At 35.0% G+C, this 19647-nt stretch overlaps 1 protein-coding gene across 1 annotated transcript in view; it reads left to right on the top strand.

Annotated features, from left to right (window-relative positions):
* CCSER1 (coiled-coil serine rich protein 1) overlaps positions 1 to 17249 on the top strand; it is a 337176-nt gene extending 319927 nt beyond the window's left edge. The window contains exons 8-9 of the mRNA XM_018072931.1: positions 9506 to 9583; positions 17073 to 17249. Of these exons, the coding sequence (XP_017928420.1) occupies positions 9506 to 9583; positions 17073 to 17153 (159 nt within the window). The 3' untranslated portion in view covers positions 17154 to 17249. The remainder of the gene's footprint in view (positions 1 to 9505; positions 9584 to 17072) is intronic.
* Positions 17250 to 19647: the final 2398 nt, after the last annotated feature.

The raw sequence follows: 19647 nt of genomic DNA, 5'->3' as shown, positions 1-19647 counted from the left end.
TTTTGCAGGTGCTTGGAAAAGTACAACATTTATACAATGATAAGAATATTTCACTGTGTATCTTATTAGTTTCACAAATTGAAATCAGAATGTCACTGCTAAAATGCTTAACAAAGCATCCTAATGATTTGCTGTAGAATTTGTAACAGTCACGTAGCTTTCATGAAATCAAACTCCCATCATTGGTAGAGTTTCTGAATTAATTAAAGACATATTTGAAAGGAGAGGAGATTGATATGCTTTTCTCATGTTGTGCTGAAATGTTACTGTGTTGTAGTCAGTTAAGTACTATGAAAAATAAGAAAACTGGCTTGGATTGCTTTGGTATTGTAAAAGTGAAATAAAATTTTGTTGTCTTGTCAAAACTCTTCTGCTTAGGAAAAGCAGTACAAAGCTGTCAAACATTACTTGTAAGCCTTGGTTAGATAGTATTTGGAATACCCTGATAATGCATATTAAAGTGTGTTGGTTTTGTCTTATTGAATTGAATATGATGTGCTTTATACTTAATTTTCAGTATCTCAATTGGGGTGAGTGGATAAGAATGGAGTGCATGAGTGGTGAACCTGAATTCGCAGTAAAAGCTCTCCACTTTAATAGCTTTCCATTGTCAATTACTGGCAAACCCCATGATGTGGCTTCCCCCGAGAGAAGGTTCGCAAAGGGTAAAAGTGCCTTTTGGTCCTTGCTTAAGCAATTAATTGCAGAGGAAATAGTCTTTGCAGTATGTGTGAGTGCCTGGTGTAGTGATGGAAGCTTTTTCGTGAGCAATACTACTAAATCCTATTCTGAGTATATCTCCCTAGTCTTTTATTGAAACCCTCTGTTTCCCTATGATGCTTCATACCCTGCTTTCCCATACAGCCCCTAAAGACCTTTCTGAGCTCCTAAGTGTTACTTGGGCTGAAGGCACTACACAGCTCTCTGCCAGTTGCCTGTTTGACTGACTTTCAGGTTGAAGCTCATGCTGAAGCCCCTTGCCAACTTAGGCTCTTCTCATCTGTGCAGACAGTGATTTTCATGAAAGTTACAGAAGCTTTAATTTTCTAACTCCGTTGCTTGGACTAGTTAGTATTGACCACTGTAATAAAAAAATTATTACTGAGGAACAGATGGACAGACAGCAGTGATCACTTCCAACATGTGCATGTGAATATGTGAACTTAGTGGGCTGCCCATGAGTGTAGGACAAAAGCAAGCCACATAGTTGTCCTATTCTGGCAGCGCTAAACCCAAACTGATGGTTCTGGCCAAAATACTTGCCAAAATCTACAGATAAATTACTAAATAACTGGCATAATTTCACAGGTGGAACAAGTCAAAGAATGGCAGCTGTGGGTTGTTTTCAATATTGCTGGATATATGTACAGTGATACAGGGGTCATATATAGTTGATATCAGTGAATGAAACTGCAGCCTTATTTATCGCAGAGATTGGTACAGGGATTTGTTGATTTCCATGGTGGCATCAATTATTTGATTTATGTTATTATTTTCCTCTATTCATTTAACCAACAAATGATCAAAATCTTCCTGCCTCATGCAATTGTTGGGACAGTTCAAAAATGACCCTTTTCTTCTGTTTGTGCTACATGCTCCTAATGTCACAGTCGTGAATCTCGTTCCTCGGGACAGCAGTCTGTAAAATTATTGTAAACACTTAGCGGTGTGAGGTTTAATTAATGCCAGAAGCCTTCAACAAACATCAGTTGCAATTTGGGATGTGCTGAGTTAATGATTCCTGCACTCTGCCTAATGTGTGTGCTGTTAAATTTATGTGCCAAGTGACTGCTGCTGACATTAATCACATCCCACCGATGTCCCTGCGTGCACAGAGGGAATGGAAACTGCAATCCAAGAGATGTATTTCACAGGCAACACACTTAAACATCTCCACTTAGAGGCCTAAAGGACATGGTAGCATTTCACGTGGTAGGGGAGAAAAACATAACAAAAAATTAACAAGTGCTTTTGATACTTTCAAAAATTAATAAACTAAGTTCTCCAAGAACAACTTTATATTAAATGTGTTGCAGAGTCATCTGTTAGTTAATGCTAGAGGATTTTCGTAATGCTGTAATTTTATGTTGTATTTGTTTAACCAGAGAGTTTTTCCTTTGATGAATGCTGATAGTCACAGAAAAAAGAAAAAAAAAAGGAAAGAAATTATGGAAAAATAACCCCAACCCTTCAAAAACAGATGTTTTGGACAGACTGTGAAATTCTGTTTGTGTACCCATGCAGAACCTGTCAGCATTTAAAAACATGTACACCATGAAAGTGATAAATGTGGTAGCTGTGAAGAAGGATAAAGAGAAAAACCTGAAGTTATAAACTGTGGTTTCTTTCTTTACCAGACTTGAGAGGTTTATGTTCATTTACGTGTTAACTCTGTGTTTGTGGTCACCTCAACTCTACCAGCTGAATCATGAGCATACCAGCTAGAGGTGATGTTGTGGCAGTATATTTTACTGAAAGCAGAAGCGCATAAGGAATAATCTATCCAATCCATTTTGTCCTACTCTAGGTTCTTAGAGTTAATTCTCACTAGACTATGAGAAAAGTGCTACTCCAATGAGAAAAATACTTGGAATAAATATGTTTATATCCTTGTTTAAGGGGTAGGATAGAGATTTTCAAAGTTGGAGTTGTTTCTGAAATACTTGAACATTAGTTTGCAAGGAATTTAATTAGAGACTTTGTGTCTCATCTCCATTTTCAGCTAGTAAACATAAGAAAAGCAGAACCTAAATGGGGTAAAACCTGTTTATTCTTGATGACCAAGTACTTTACAGCTTATGGGTCAACACTTGGTTTGTACAAAAACAGTAACCAGTTTCATATCTTAAGTGGGGCTGTTAAATGCTTTAAGTAAATGAGAGCTCTAATTGAAGAGAATTTCATTGGTTTTTAGGTGATGTGCATTTAGATAAAAATACTCAAGCATTGTGAATCAATGGTGTGCAAGTTGGATATTTGAACCTAAATGTGTAGTAATTCAGTATTGTACCGAATACTCTTCACTGTTGTGGCCTCTGAAAAGGTAACTGAGCCCAGAAATTCCTATCTAATGTGAATGTGTTGAAATTTAATGGTGTGAGGAAGACTGCTTTTCCAGGACATGAGATTTAGGCTATGGATTTATGCAGCACTCCATAAGTCAGCAGGTGGCTTCACACATGACCTTAACAAATAAAACACCTAAGGTGGGTTTTGTTTTTTGCTGCTGTAAGGCTTAGTGTCTCAGTACCACAATTTCTGAGTTATCAGATTGGGATAATACTGACTCCTAGTCTTGTCTGTTGGGTGTCATATTTTGGGAAAGGATTTTATTTATCTAGGTGGTCCTAGCAGTTTGTGTAGCAGTGATAATCCAAGTATATATGGATTGAGAGAGATAAAATTCTGTATTAGATGAGCTACTGTAAGACTTACTAATATCTTCTTGGACATCTGGATGCAACCATAACATAAATTAAAACTAGCAACAATGCTTATTAAAAGTTCAAAACTACTTGTAGAGATAATTTCTACATGAATTACTGTGCTTGATATGTCAGCCTTGTGAAGGGTCATGGCTGCACTAGTGTTTGTTTATTCTTTCCTTTCAGGGACCACTTTTCTCAAGTCATGGTTTTTGTTTTTGTTCTTCAGGTGTTAAGATTGTCATCACTTGTTATGACCATATTATTCACAGAGTGTGACCCTATAAATTTTTTATTGTTTTGCATTATTCAAAGCCTGCATGCCTATATCTGGGCCATATGTGAATGTGTGATCCTGGATTTTTTTTAATTTATTTTTATTTTAGAGATGTGATCACTAGAAAAAGTTTCTCTATACTTCTAGTGATGTGTTTACTTACATTTATGTCTAAAAGGAGCCATGAGAAATATAATCAGTAAGGAAATGTCTGCTTGCTATTCAACTTTACTAAATGAGTGAATGATAAAAATAAGCAGTAACCAGGTATTGCTTTAAAATGTAAATCATAAATTTTAACACCAATTGAAAATGTAATCTTTTACTTTCTGTAACAGGAAATATCTGCTGTTAAAGAATTCTCCTGATCCAAGAAACTCAATGGGTGTACTTTTTTTTCACATAACATAAACAGATATCTATATTTTAAAGCATCTTCTCAAGATGATTTCTAAAAATAAATTCAAACACTCAGGTATATTTGCAAAATCCTTATCCTGACATTCTGGGGTCATCTCATGTCCCTATGAAAATTTGTTTAATTTTGCAATACATACACAAGGGGTAATGGCAATGTTTATGATACAGCATGGTCCAGTCAAATAAATGAAAATCAGAAGATACAATTTTTAAGACTCTTTTCCTGTCTCTGACATTTGTCAGCTCAGTGGACAAGGAGATTCACTTTTTTTGTGTGTTTTGTGTTTCTGATTAGATAGACTGTGCTCTCAAAGCTTGGAATTGTATTTTATTGGTAAGGTCGTACAGCACTCAGAAAAACAGAAGAGTTTTTTAACTTGTGGGGCTGGGGTATGGAAAATTTAAGAAAATAATTGAGATAATAAGGATTTCGGAACTTTTAAAATAATAGTAATAACCCTCTCTGGTTAGGATCTAGTAAAACTTTTCTGTATTGTGAGTAAGATTAGCTGGCGTGTCTACAACAGGACTTGTAACTCTATCAGAGTTGAAACCTTATTAAATATTGTTGATCTTCAAAGAGCTGTCGTGAAGTGATTTTACTTTTAGAAACTGTGGGGTTTTTTATTAAATTTGGACTTGGCAATAACTAATTATTTAAATATTGCAAACTGCTTGAGGCCAGGCTTTTCTTAGCCTTTCTTGATTCACACCTGGATATTGTGTTCTGATAGAAATCAAAACAGAAGGTATGTTGTCTTTCATTCCAGATACCATACTTAGCATATGCATGGAACTTTGCCTTGTGTTTTACAAAAAAATTATAATGTAATAATTGAAAAACTGTTTTGGTTTGTGTGAGTCCTATGTGAAAACTTTGAACTCTTCACTGAAATTCCATGTTGTTTTGGTGTTTGTTGTTTATAGTGATTTAACAGAACTATAACCCTCAATGAAATCTGTATTTGTGCATACTTGGATGCATTCCCACCAAGTTTTCCCTTGTTTTTCTCCTGATCAGTGGGCTAGTCTCCTTGGGGATGATCATACCCATTTACCACTGTGATTCCAGAGTAATGCCTTGAAATTTGTTGTGGCTTTTGAGCACCTTAGTTCTCAGTACATTTATCTGCTGAGTGTTGAACCAAGCTGTAGCTGTTTTCTCATCCTGTACTGAAGAGACAGCTTGGCTTTTTGCTGGGCTTCACAAAGCATTTTCAAGTGTGATGTGATTCAGCTGTACCACAGCTGATTACTGGAGCTATGCTGTATATGTTATGTTTTCTTCCCAAACTGAGATTCAAACCAATAGGGACTCAATTTCTATGGAAATAGCTGTCATAAAGTCAATTCTGTAGCTCATTGTAGTCTGTAAATTAGGTAGAATAGATGGTGAAAAGCAGGATTTTTTCTGTTTGTTGTCCCTTTGCTCTCACTGCCTAACTGCTGCTGTTGATTAAGTTTAATCCCAAAGCACATAAAAATTAAAAGATTTTGCATTTTTATAAGTCTTCTGAAGAACAGCTTTTTCCCCCCAGTTCTGTGGTGAACATAAGTTGCTATTCACAGTGGGGTAAATGCCTGAAGCAAGGGAAACAATGATTTGTAAGTTGTAAATCTGACCACAGTGTTTATGACAGCCATTGGCTGTTTTGGATATATGCTGAGAGAAAATGTAAAAAGACCACATTTGTTTTCATATAGTTGTACAATAATCTGTACAGACTATAGGAGAGAGAGATTGAGTCTTTTGAGTATTAAGAGATTTGAAGGCTAAAAGTTAATTTATGATATTATTCTTTTTTAATCTAAGTAAGAATAAAGGTGAAACAGCTAGGAGGTGAACAGGAAAACAACAAAAAAAACCCAAACCACCTTTTAATATGCTATCAGCTAGACAAAATAGATTCCTTAGGGGTGAAAGCCACAGCTGTACTGTCCTGTAGACTTCTGTTTCCTCTAAAACAGCTGGAACAGTAAATTTTGCTCTTTGATTTAGTATGAGCACTCAAGGTGATTTTCAAGCATTTTCTTTTTGGAATTTGCAATTAAACGAAGCACCACAAGTGGTCACCATGTAGTCACAGGTAAAGAAATGGGTGAGAGAATAGTCACAAAAAATAACTTTGACCTATTCACAGTCAAAGCTGTGAAAATTGTTTTGATACTCTTCAGTTCGGAGAAGGAACATTTTAGAAAGCTAGTCTCATGTTTCAAGATGATTAACCTATATTGATTCCCTAAAAATAAGTAGTCTGGTAGTATCTGACTTGACTTCTTTCCTACTATTTGTCTTTCAGTGATGAAGACTAAGGCCTTTTCTCACTTACTCTTTTATTTCACATTTCTACTTTAATATTTTTACTCAGATGTTATCAGCTGATGTCTGTTATCTTCCTATTTCAGCACCTTTTGGTGATTTATTACAAGCATAGTAATAACATAGTAAGTATTCAAACAATTACACTCTTGTAGTAGAGGTAGTAGTTTGAGATATAAACTACATGTGAACTTATTCCAATGTGAACAAATAGATAGGAGCATGATCCTTATTGGTCATGGTCTAATGCTTTTCACTAAGGCTGTTGAAATACTAGAGTCAGTAATCTCAGTAATTTAAGCAACTGCAAATGATTGAGAAAATGTCCTTCCACATAGTTTTTATCTCTCTCTAACCCTAACACATTCACGCTCTCAAACACACACACATGTGTACGTGAGAGGGAGGGGTGCAATGAATGTTGCTGGTAATGTTGCTGTTAGGATTGCTAACAGCTCTTCTTGCCTTTTCACTAATTAGGATGAACCCAGGGAATAAAATTTTTTCATGCTCTTATCCGTATCACCTGCAAATGTACTTTCATGCTATTTATTTTAGTAAGAAAGAATAACAACACACAGAATGATAATGCTCTATCTTAAAAAGTCCTAAAAATATTTTAAAAATAAATTACTTGGTCCCTTTTTGGTCTTTAGAGAGGCAAAGGTACCTATTTTGTTTACGCCGTAAAGAAAAAGGATAAGGAAGAATCTATTTGCAGTCTTGTTACTACATAATATCTTATAGAGAAGGTGGAGCTGACTCAGACAAACACAGAGCAAGGGCAGAAAGCAGGAAGATGACAACTGAACCTTCTGTGATTCCATGAAATCTTTCAGAATAAAAATTGTGGCATTAAGGAATCCCCTTGTACTGTGTTATGACTTTCTCTGAATCCTTACTTTGTAACCCAGACTTACGAAAAAGCTTTTGTGAGCTTTTTGATGTTTGGGGAGAAGATGATAGAGTGCAGCATTTGAAGTTAGTGGCATGAGGACTGGATCACGTGTGGAAAAAGTCACTAATTATTCAGGTCCACCAGGAAGCCCCTGAAAGAAGGCAACTTTGGTGTTTTAAAATGGCAAAAAGGTCTCAAGGAAATTTAAGGACTTGAAAAACCTTAAAAAAATGCTTTAAAGTGTTACTTTATAATAGTAACTGATTCTGGGAGTAATGATGTGAAGGCAATAGAAGGCTACTGTGGAAATATATGTCCAGGTAACTTCTTTGTTATGAATTAATGTTAAAGTGTGCTACCTGGCTTGTAAAGATTTTTCATTTCCTGTTTTGCTATAATTGAGAAAAAGGAAGAGGTTTTAGTTCCAAATGTATATTTTCAGTATCTGGGCACCTGGAAATTTTCAGTCTTTCCCATTTGTATTAGTTAGCTTACTAAAAAGTAAATAAAAAGTATTGCCACGTTAATGTGGAATCAGAACTTGGATGTATTAAAAATGGATCTCACTACACATATGCAGTTAAATGAGCAGCTCAGGGAAAGAAGTGGATTTTGTTATTCCAACCTTTCTAGATTTCCTAGTTAACTGTTTGCCTTAATGAATGTTTTGACTTTCTCTGTGTTTTTATCCCCTGTTTCTTCAAAACATCTATTTGTCAATCCACAGAGAAAGAACGCAAATGTTAAATTTGATCAGATGCACAGTTTAATCCTAGTATTGGTCCAATCATAATGTTACTCGAACATCCAGTGTCTGTATCTGTGTTTGTAACTAGAAAATTCATGGAACTTTTGAGCAGTAAAATGTGACTAAATAGTAGAGTAAATATGTAATAATAGCTGTTTTTTAAACACGTAAAAATGCTGTAGGCACTGCACTAGTAAATTCAAACCTCAAGAAGATGAAGCTTTTCTGTCAGAAGTGAGATTGCCTTTTTTATGAATTCAGTTTTAACTCTAATTACATCAACAAATTGGGGCATAAGTATCTTATACAAGTGAGGAGATGAGTCTGAATTCTGTTTCCCCCCACCCCTTGTTTAAGGGGCTGAAATAGCGGAGATAAGGGTTACTTAGATGTTGATGTCTTCCTATTGTTTACTTAATATAGTGGTGTACATATCTTGCCTTGAAATGAGTAACAGGAGAACTTGAGAGTCAATTAACTTGAAATTCAGTTTAAACAAATTCTGTTTTATTGTGATACACACCTGTCTGTAACATTAAAATACACTTTTGTAGATCTTGAGGAATTTGAGTCCAAGATAATTATTTTGTATGGATACAGCTGAAAAATAAAACTGTATCATAAGTAGTAAAACATAAATCAATACAGTAAAGGACTTTACTGATTCTCCTTCCCCTCCTGTGTGCCTTTTCCTGCCTTACCCCACATATTTACTGTTGTTTCATCATATGCTTTCTCCTGGAACCTAAAGTAGTATACATACAGGTTTGATGAGGATCAACATTTCTGCTTAGTGATGAGTTTCAAATGAAGTATCAAAATCCTTTTTTTTTTTTTTTGGTGAAACATAGTAGTATCAAAGCAGCAAGATATCTTTGCTCAAGCCTGTCTCAGAGATTCCATGTCACACTTCCAAAAATGATTGAGGTACAGAGGGACAAGGATGGGAAAAACAGAAACTAGTACAATATCGTGTTTGCATCAGGGGAAAGGAAGTCATCTCAGCATTGTGATCTCCAGTGGAGTTTGCATATTCCTTAATGTTTCTTAAAAAAAAAAAAAAATTGTTTCTTTGCTATTGGAAGAGTGCTGGTGTTTGTGAGAGTTCCTGCAGCTACTTAGTGCTTTGTATCTGTATTTGCTGTGCTCTGTATCAGGTTTCAGTGACATCCTTCTTGTGGGCTCAGCTGTACTTCATAGTTGGACTGTCTGAGTTCACCCTCTGTTTAAGAGAAAGATAAATTTATAAAGGGATATCACAGTAAGGAAATCAACCTCCCTGTGAGAATAGTGCCATACTAAATCTGTATCCTAACAACTGTCAATGCATGACTTTTGAATTTATCTGGATATTTGTAGCTGTAAAGCCAGTGAGGAAAAACATGACTCACCTGTGCAATGTTATTTTGTTTTACAGGAAAAGGCTCAGTGCTTTCAGAAGGCTCTTCCTTCCCAAGCAGATAAATCAACGCAGACAGAACTTGTATGCCATGATGTAAGTAGCTGTATTAAACAGTATTTTTTTATCATCTTTATGGGTGTTCAGACTTCTGTCAGCTGGTTTGCCTCTGCTACTGTTGTGTCCATTTGATGATACTAAAATACCTTAGGAAACATGAGAAGTTAATTACAATTACCTGCCATCACACCAATGCCCTGCTAATTTTAGACTTTACAAAGAGCTGAGAAATAGCATAAATGAATGTGGAGGGTATCTATTAGTGGATTGTAATTTTTTTTTCAGTATTCATTTACACACTTACTAACACTTTAATTAGATCATTATGTTTATAATTGTCGTATGCTGTCCCAACAAGATTTGAATTTTGGAAGATAATTAAGTACGATTTTGCCAAGTGATCTTAAAATTCCATTTCCTGAAGAGCATCTCTCAGAATTTCTCCTAGAATGTGAATTCATAGTATGTATCCTCATGCAAGAAGGTAGTCAAGGAATATTCCTTAATCGTAGAAATATTTTTTCCCCCCCTAGTTTTTCTAACTACAAGTATTTTGTCTGTGGGATGTTGCTTAAATATATGCAAGAGATTCACTTGTTTACATGAGCCTTTGAATAATCTTTGATTAAGAATGCCACTATGTGGAATATTTAGCACAGTTCTATTCTGTGATCTGAGCAGTTTAACAGTAATTCTTGCCAAAAACTGTTCTGCAAAAAAAGGCTATGGCTGTGCATTGGTATATATCAACGTGCTGATTCAAATTTATGAAGAGAATGATGGAATTAAAACAGGTTTTGAAACCTTCCTTTTGGTATGTTTTGTAACAGTGGAGCATTAAAGTTTTGTCTTCTGAGTCTTTGCATAGTTTTCTTAAAATAGAAACATAAAAGTTTCATGTTCTAATCTGAAAAGTTTTTGAACCAAACTACGCTTCAGTGTTTTTTTTCAGTCTCTTTTAAGCTGATTCAAGCCAGGAGTACTAACATTTCTTTTTAAATAATTACATTGAACAAAACCGTAGTTATAATTATTCTCCTTATATGTATTGCTCAACAATTGTGGTTTGTTAGATGGGTTTTTTTTGAGTATTTTCTTATTTAGGGCAAATAAATCAGTACTTTACTCAATGTACCCCTATGCACTGATTTTGTGGTTTTGGTTTGATGAATATGAGCTCTTATGTTCTACTTTGTGAAATAATGTCTGGTGGAATTTACTGAAACTCTGAGGTGTGTATATATTACTGGTGAAAATGACATAATATTCAGAAATAATTAAAAACATTTTCGTATGTTGCAATTATATATCCATTTCTTCTGTGAGTAATTATCCCTAACAGCTGCTTTCTTATATCTTGAATGTCAAATAAAAGTCTTCCACTAAAAATGTTAAAAAGCAATATGTAAGATTTGCGGGTTTTTCTGTTGGTTTGTTTGGTTTTGGTTTGGTTTGTTTTTTTAACAGGTATAACTTAAGCATTTGATTGTTCTCTCCCAAATCAAATATGTGGTACTTATGCTGGAGAGATTCCTGCTGTTAGCAGATTGTATCTTTTTTCCCTTTTTTCAGTCTGCGTTCCCTTGGAGTTTGAGAGAGGAGGTGTTCTATCAATAAAATAAAAAATAAAATTACAACTCCCTCTCCCAAACAGGTACAGGTTTCTGTATAACAACAGTAAGTCAAATAAATCCTTTTCTTTAGCAGCATCCTCTTCAACATTAGCAGAATGCATTTTTTAAACTTTCCTGGTTAAAATGTCTCTTACTTTGTCATGGTTGCAATAATATATTTTTTTTAAATAGGCTGTTGCAATGCAAGAACAAAAGGAAATGTGGAATGTTTTTCTGTGGAACAACGCCTCACCTGTATTTATCTGGTACAGAGTATTTGTGCAAATTCCGTTTCAGGGAATTGATTGCAGAGAAATTTGAATTAATATGCAGGAATAAGACAAGCCTGCTATCATCACCGTGAAGGGAACTGAGTGAAGAAGGATGTGCAAATAAATAGTATAAACACTTTTTGTAATATTGTTAAAAGTTTTTACTCTTTTATTTTTTGGACTGTGCAGCTTTTCTTCAGAGGATAGCTATTAATGATCGGTTCAACTGTGTTTCTGTGGAAACTAAGTGGCAATTACATTTGTATTCTTTGCTTTTGTATGAGATTTTAAAGATCAAGTTGTTACTGTGGCAAGTAGTATCTGTTCATCATTTTATTCAGGATGTCAGTAAATGCGTATAACTACAAGAACATTGTGCTATTATGAAATAAGATTCAATGGAAAAACATAAAACAGACCAGAGAATACAAGATATATTTTTCACTCCATTAGTCGCACATTCTGAGAAGACTGTACATTGAATACTTAAGATCTAGTTTAAGAGGTAAGCAGAAAATTTAAGTTCATTTCATCATCGTTACAGAGTTGCTGCTTTAATTAAAAAAAAAAAAAAACAAAAATTAACCAACCAAAAAAATAACCCTCATGTTTTTTATTTTTCCTTAATTCAACTTTGGAAGCGAATAGTAGTTAGGAATTTGCGTAGCATTATTTCATAAATGTTGTACAAATGTTGATATACGCTTCATAGTATAATATTTCAGAAATGCTTAAGATAGTGCCATTGTGAATGGCTTGGTTTATATTCTCGTATATTTGTTCGTTTCACTGTATAATCTTAAAAGTTACCTATTTTGCAGTGCAAAAAACTGAGGCAGGTTAGCCCCAAAATAAAGCAATGCTTGGGGTTTTTTGACTTCTGGACAATGTCTCCAGTAGTTAAGAGACTATTCTTTAGCCTTGGAATTCATTTAGATGTGTCATTAAAAGTAAATGGAAGTTCTGACTTTGACTTAGATGAGGAATTAATCCTTTTGTCCATAGGGTGTACAGTAATGAAATAAAGCTGGAGGCTAATCTATATTTAGGAAGGAATGGGTGAAGAAATGAGGAAGTGCAGCGTTTCAAAGGGAAGAAATGTTCTTGTTTCTGTGGAGCTGCTCTGATGAAGCTTAAACAGTATTAAGTGAATGTTTACGTGTTTGAGAGGGGATGGAATTTAATATATTGTATTTTATGTTAGCAGCTATAACATAATTACAGTCAGATTCTGGCTATCAATATGATCAGTAAAGTTTGGATCATGCAATCTCCTGCAATGCCTTTAAATTGCTGGATAATACTTCTGATAGACTTCTCTGTTTTTTTCCCATACAGCACACTTAGATTTTTCAACTGAAATTGCTTTACAGTACTGTATTAGTAAGCAAGTGGAAGATAAAGTCTGTAGCAGTAAAGATAATGTTTCTCATAAAGAACTGTTTGAACTGGAAAGCACACTGTTTAATGTCTTTTCTATATTCAAATGATCTAATAGAAACTTAATTATGGAATTAAAACATAAAGTTTAAAATAATTTTTGATAAGGATGAAAGAGGTCTTCCATGATGAGAAATGCTACTGTGTTCTTAAGTGATTAACATGACCACTTTACTGCTTGAGTAGATTGAAAGTAAAATACCAGCCCAACTACCCTATGTATTCAATGGAAGACATTAGAAAGTAATCAGGGTTTCTTAGAAGGCTTTGTACTGCAGAATGTCAAGGGATCTTCATCTTGTGATAGTCCTAAATTTATTCTGTTTTCCAATATGTCTACTGAGAATCATTTAAAACGCATTGGGAGTCTTGCATAAAGAACCATGTGCACAACAGATTGATGTCAAGGCTGCTAAATAATAAATTATTAATGTGTCTTCAATAATCAATGCTAGTTTAACCTCCTTCACCTTTCTGTGCTTGCAGAGTCTTATTTTATTGAGAGATCAAGGCATAATTTCTTCCATGTCGATCAGGTTGCTGGAATGGACTGAAAGATGAATAGATACGGTCAACTAGCATTGGGACTGATTAAAAGATTATGTTAAGGGATACAACTCTAATAATGGCTTCTAGCTAAATAAGTAGTCCAAAATATCATGCAGGCATCACACAAGCACGCTGCAGCATGTGCCACTGCTAATGCATTTTCATTAAAATGTGTCTCAGAAGCGGCATTAAACAATCACAGTACACTTCTCATTTCTGTCACCAAAAGAAGTCCAGCTCGGCACCACTTTGTCAGTCTTTATCAGTCTTCAGATGAAAAAGTTTGTACTTAATTTTATTCTCCACAGAGTAGAAATTCTGAAGAACTGACATGATTTCTTCAGAGTCTTTTCTGTGCTTGCCTTGTGCTGTTATTACAGCTTTCACATCTGAGAACTGCTATTCTCTTTGTTCTTTGTCTTTCATACTGAGAGTAAAGCTGATGTAAACAGGTTTTGGACTGGTCCTAAACTCATTCCATATTTAATGAGAGTTTTTTCCAGTTTAGTGATCCTTACGTTTTGTATGATGCTTCTAAAGTCTTAGACAACAAACTTGTATGGCATTGCTCACAATCTGCTACAGTTTGATTTGCATTGCTACAGACAAAAATTACCTTTCCTTGGTGATCACCAGCATTGTGTTTATAACAGTGCTCTGTGATATACCAGAAGGCACTGACTTTTATCACCTGTACAATCGTGCAGTATTAAAATCCATACTGATACATATTTTAGGGTAATTGTTTTGTAGCTTGCTGTGAATTGCCTTGGACATTGTGCCTCCTTTAACCTCTTAAAGCCTGGGTACTATTTCTTTTAGAGCTTCTGAGTTTCACTGGGAGGAAGTGGAAGATATGGGGGTGGATGCTCTAACTGTTCACCCTCCACCTCCCTTCTATGCTCCTTATCCTCCCTGGCAACCAGCCAGCGTAGCTTATGGATGCTGTGAAGGGACTGTGTTGCATTGTCCTCTACTTTAGGAGGGCAGGGGAATAGAATACTGAAGTACTTGAACTTCTTGAACTTTCCAGTTTAATCTAAATACTTTCCTGCCCACAGTATTGCATAGCTTGTTGCAGCGTGAAATGAGTTGTATTTTGCCACTTAAACTAGAAAATGCATCCTGCTCCTGTTTCCCCTCCTCGCCTTGGAGACTGATGTCCATCTGCTATTGCATCTTACCACTAGATTATTTTTCTCCATTTATTTCTTATTTTCTCTCTCAGTTTATTTTCTAATGTATACAGTGAAATACCACAAACTTATGCATAATATACCTTTGTCTAATGCAATTTTTTTAAAAATACCTTTAGAAATCAAACAAGCCGTTAACTTGATATTTGCTTTGGTTGTATGTCTATGTACCTATTCATATCTGGATATCCAAGTTGTTCTTGACATGCTTCATCCTTTCCTACAACTTCCTATAGAAATCATTTTCTCTTCTTATGTGCAGTTTCCTTTTTTTTAGTATACAATTTCAAAATACTATTTTAAAATCCACATATGTTTTAAGGTGTCCTACTTATGCAAATTGTCAAACTCTTCATCCATTAATAGTGAAATGTTATGCTGAAACTTTTTTTGGTTTTAATGATTGCCTTCCACCAACCCTGACCAAACACACTGCTTCTCCATCAAACCCCTATGTACTTGGTGTTTGAATTCCATTCAACCACAAAATATTGAAGATGAAAGATTTGTTACACCTGCTCACAATGGGGATAAACAGCTCAAGTTACTGGTGCTGAACTTTCCAGAGGACACATGTGCTGAGGGTTTGGTGTCTGTGGTGCTGTGCAAAAAGTGATAAAAGTTTTCACATAAAGAAACTTCAAAAGTAACTGGGTTCTGGGACAGAAACTGAGGCTTGCCATATGGAAAAGACGGGCTTCTTCTAACCACTTTAATTCTGTGGCAGATTATCAGTAGGTTATTATGCATTTAATTTTGCCACCTTTAGGAGTGAAGAACAATAAAATTTGTGTTCCGTGTGGTGTGTAGTTGGTATGAATGATCTTTAGTTTTAATTTGTGGCATGCAAGTTGGTTTCTGGCTGCTTGTGTAAATAAACTGTGTACCACTTCAATATTTGTAGTACTATGTGGTTTGAGGATATAATAGCTGTTTCCTTGTAGACCCAAGCTTAATATAATGCTGTAGTCTCTGTATCTCTAAAACACTGTTTTCCTGTAATTTACTCTTTATAAACAGAACAGTGTTCTTCTTGCCTGTTAAATTTTCCATCTTTCTACTTATTCTACATTTTTCTGTCATAAACTTCTTCTGTCTTGATATCTGCAGTTATGCTACTGCTATCTTGCTTTTAAAGTGCAATAAAATATGAGGTATATAGAAATATTGACCAAACTTACTGTCACTAACTTTTGCTTAGGTGTCTTGGTGTGGGGGAGAGAAGAAAGGGAAGAAGCAAAGAAGGGTGTTTAGTTATTACTACTTATTCGTCCTAGAAGTTTTTTTTTGTTTGTTTTGTTTTTTTTTAAGACATAGCTTTTCCCACTTTTTCTGCTTTAGCTCCATCACCGTGTGCAGGGTTTTAGTTCTCCAGAAGTTTACTTTTTCACTTTATATCTGTAAACTATAACCATTTTGTCTCATTTCTTGTTTTACTTGAATTTCTTTACTGTACTTAGGGGTATGACTTACCGACATTTTATTGCAGTAGTGTATTTTCAGTGTGTTATAGTTACACTGTTTCTATCATAAAGATGCTACCAGACAGTTCATGACATCTCTCAGCATGAAATAAATGAGAGTTAGCCCTAGAATTAATAGCACGTTCTTACTGTATCCACTCTGACCTGTTACTCTAAGGAGAGAAAGAAATAGGATACTGAAAAACAAGATGTTTCAATAGTTTTTATTTGATTTAAATTAAAAAGACATCCTTGTTCCACCAGATTATACCTTGCTTACTCATGCATTATGCTGAATACTAACAGTGTCCTGTTTGTAAGGCTGGAAAGTAGCAGCACTGAAGCCTTTTCAGTGTTGTTCAAAAGAGTGAAGTGGGAATTTAGTGAAGTGTGCTCAAAAACTGTCAAAATTCTAAAAAGTAGTAAGATTTTGCAATAGCCTTTGAATATATTTTCTTAAAAATGAGAAAAATTTTGTTTCACCTTGAAGAAAAGATCAACAAAGAAAATTGAAAAATGAGGTATGGATAACCACTGCATTATAAGACATATGTATGGGTTTTGTTGTCTTAGTACATTTGGAGTGAGTGTTTTTTAATACAAGATGATCTGCTGACACAGTTTTATTGTAATGTGGAAGTGGTTTATGTTGTATGTAGGTTTCCTTTATTAGCATAGACTAGCTCATTCTGGTGACCTTTTTCCAGTACAAACATAGCATCTTTTGTATGTAACTGTTTTCTAACTAGAACCGTGTCATACACAAGCTGATGAGTCATATTTCTGATTTTGTCTGCCTTGTCACTTAATTCGTTGATATGTTGATGATTAGTGTGAAAGAAGCTTTATTATTACATGCTACCTGCATGACTGCATACAGCAGAAACAATCATTTTTCATTTAACCTTGTGTTACCATCAAACCATGCATCATTAAGATTTCATTTCATTTCTTCTTTTTTTCTTTTTTGTTTTGTTTGTTTGTTTTTAAAGGCCCTGTGGAACTCTTCATGTTCTGACGGCTTAGTTTACAAACCTATCAGCATCTCATTGGTTCCATCATTATTAAATTAAAAAACAACATCTGGACACTCTGCACTTATGGATTTAATTATATTCTGCTGTATATGAAATGAACTGCAAGTCACCATTGCTGGCAAAATTCTACTACTTATCATAACATTTGTGTTATGAACAGTCAAACCACTTTTTTTGGCAATATCTTCATTATTAAATGTATCTATGAATAAATTATTAGTAAGCCATCACAAAGTTATTATCTGAAATAAAAATTGTTCTTACCATTTTGTGCATTCAGTCATCCATTGGTGATTCACTGTAACTAAGAAAATCCTTTGCTGATGCTTGTCTCAGAGATTGAAAAAAGTGTCTTTAACATCTGGAAACCTGAGGAAAACATTACTTTTTAAAACATGTATTTTTTTCTTCCAGTAGCAATACTTTTGCACCAATTGTGAATACAGGGTCAGGACCTTTCAGTATGTGGTCTATCTGATGAATGTTCATAATGATGTATATAATTCTTATGTGGGACTCAAGACATTTCTGTAGGGTATTAGGTAAGCTTTTACAAGGCCAGAATTTACCCATCTTTATCCCAGGAAATAGGAGAGCTGATCCTGAAAACGTACACTGATTTTTTTTTTAATCCACTGGAATAATGGCTTTACTTTCTATCTAATTTTCCTGCATCTTCTAAGAGACATTGCTAAGACAACATTAATGTGAGCAAAGTAAATGTTGCGTTTGCTGGACATGACTGTGCTACTTGAGTTGATAGTAGTTGTTGTCCAGAGAGGGTGGGGTGGAGAAGGGTAATTCCTAGTTCATGGCATTATTAAGCAAGAAACCACAAGCAAACAGTGAAGTTCACCACAAACCCTGTCACCACTGTTAGTTGCTTCAGTGTAACCTTACCCAGGAATGGCTTAATTCACCTGAGGATGTACTCTACACCCACCCTTACCAGGTAAGATAAGAAGGTGCTTGTGCCAGCAGTATTCTTTAACCTTTCCTGCTAATACTTTTTCTTACTAAAAAGATACAATACTTGAATCTTATTCTTCTGCCATTTCAGTCAGGCCTCATAGTATGTAGTAAGAACAGTTACTCAGCTGGAGCAACTGTTAGGCACCTGTACCTTTATTTTCAAACAGAGGACATACTGCACTAATTTAAAAAAAAACATTTCTGCAGTTTTTCTTAAATGGAGCTGAACTGAAAATAAAAGCATTCAGCTAAATATTCATTCAGATCTTTAAAGCAAATGAACCTTCTTCACAGGTGATGTTGCATTATGTTGTCTGAAATTCTTTACAACTTCACATAGTGTTATTGTTTATCAGTCTTATATCATCTTTTTTTTCTTTGATCATAACAGTCATCTTTGGCATCCTCTCTTGCCCTTTTGGTCAGGCTGCCTGAAACTTCTTTGCGGGTTTAATTGTGTAGTTCTTACTGTGTTTGTTGGAAGTATCTTGTAAAACCAATTAGTAGCAAATCCATAATTTAAAGAAACTATAGAAATGAGCATGTGCATGTTATCTTTTTGAACTTAACCTGTTACCATTCTTCCTTCTCTTCCTTGGTCTAGAAAATCCTTTTTGTAATCATTGATGAGCATAGAAATGTCTACTTCTTGCTGCTGTTATGATTGACAAGTTCTATTCAAACTTCAGGGAGAGACAATCAACACTTTATATGCATAAACAAGACCTTAATGCTAGTTTAATTAAACTTTTAACAGTCTGATCAAAGATTTTTTAAAAATTATTGTTGCAGTACAACACAGCACAACTAGCGCATCTAGTTGAAAAAAATAAAAAAATTAAATGTACATAATGTTCCCAGTACCTGTCTCTTTCGTTGATGTATTGCTCACTCTTGCACAGACTCTTGTGATCTGGAGTCCAGTGGCTTCTAGTTGGTTGTGGGAGTGGGAGCATTACAGTAAATCTACTACTACAACTCCTTGGAAGGAGTCTGATAATAATGTTGATTTCTTTCTCCTCATTCTGGAATCCAGATGGAATCTCTCTAATATGTTTGTTAACATGTTGTACACCTTGCTCTTTATCATTGGTTGCAAGTTTATGTGATATCTCTGTTATCCTTACAACTGGTTTTACCATGCTCCAAAGATTTCTTTCCTTTGATGGTGAGTAACTTCATAGTCCTGGAACTCTAAAACCTGAACAACTGGTTCAAAAAGGTGATAGTAACCTGGTCATTAGATAACTGCCCTTTAGAGCTTAAGTAAAATATCCTACAAATATCCAGAAATAAAATATTCTGTAAATACCCAGGCAGGCCAGGCAAAACCAAATCTTGATGCCTGTGTCGTTAACTTGATCCAAAGCCTGCACCTTGTTCCAAGCAATGGCAGCACCGTGTTAACAGAGATACAACACTAAAACAGTATTGGCAAAATACTTTGTTCTCATTCTCAGCATTGGCATTTAACAAGTACAGGAATTTGTTATTTTAACTAGCACACATTGTTTTTCTCTATTTGATGCATTTCAAGTGATACCAGAGAACCTGAGTT

The sequence above is a fragment of the Manacus vitellinus genome, unplaced genomic scaffold (genome assembly GCF_001715985.3).
Source record: "Manacus vitellinus isolate BGI_N305 unplaced genomic scaffold, ASM171598v3 scaffold_0_pilon, whole genome shotgun sequence".
NCBI lineage: Eukaryota > Metazoa > Chordata > Aves > Passeriformes > Pipridae > Manacus > Manacus vitellinus.
This window is presented reverse-complemented; position numbering and strand designations above follow the sequence as displayed.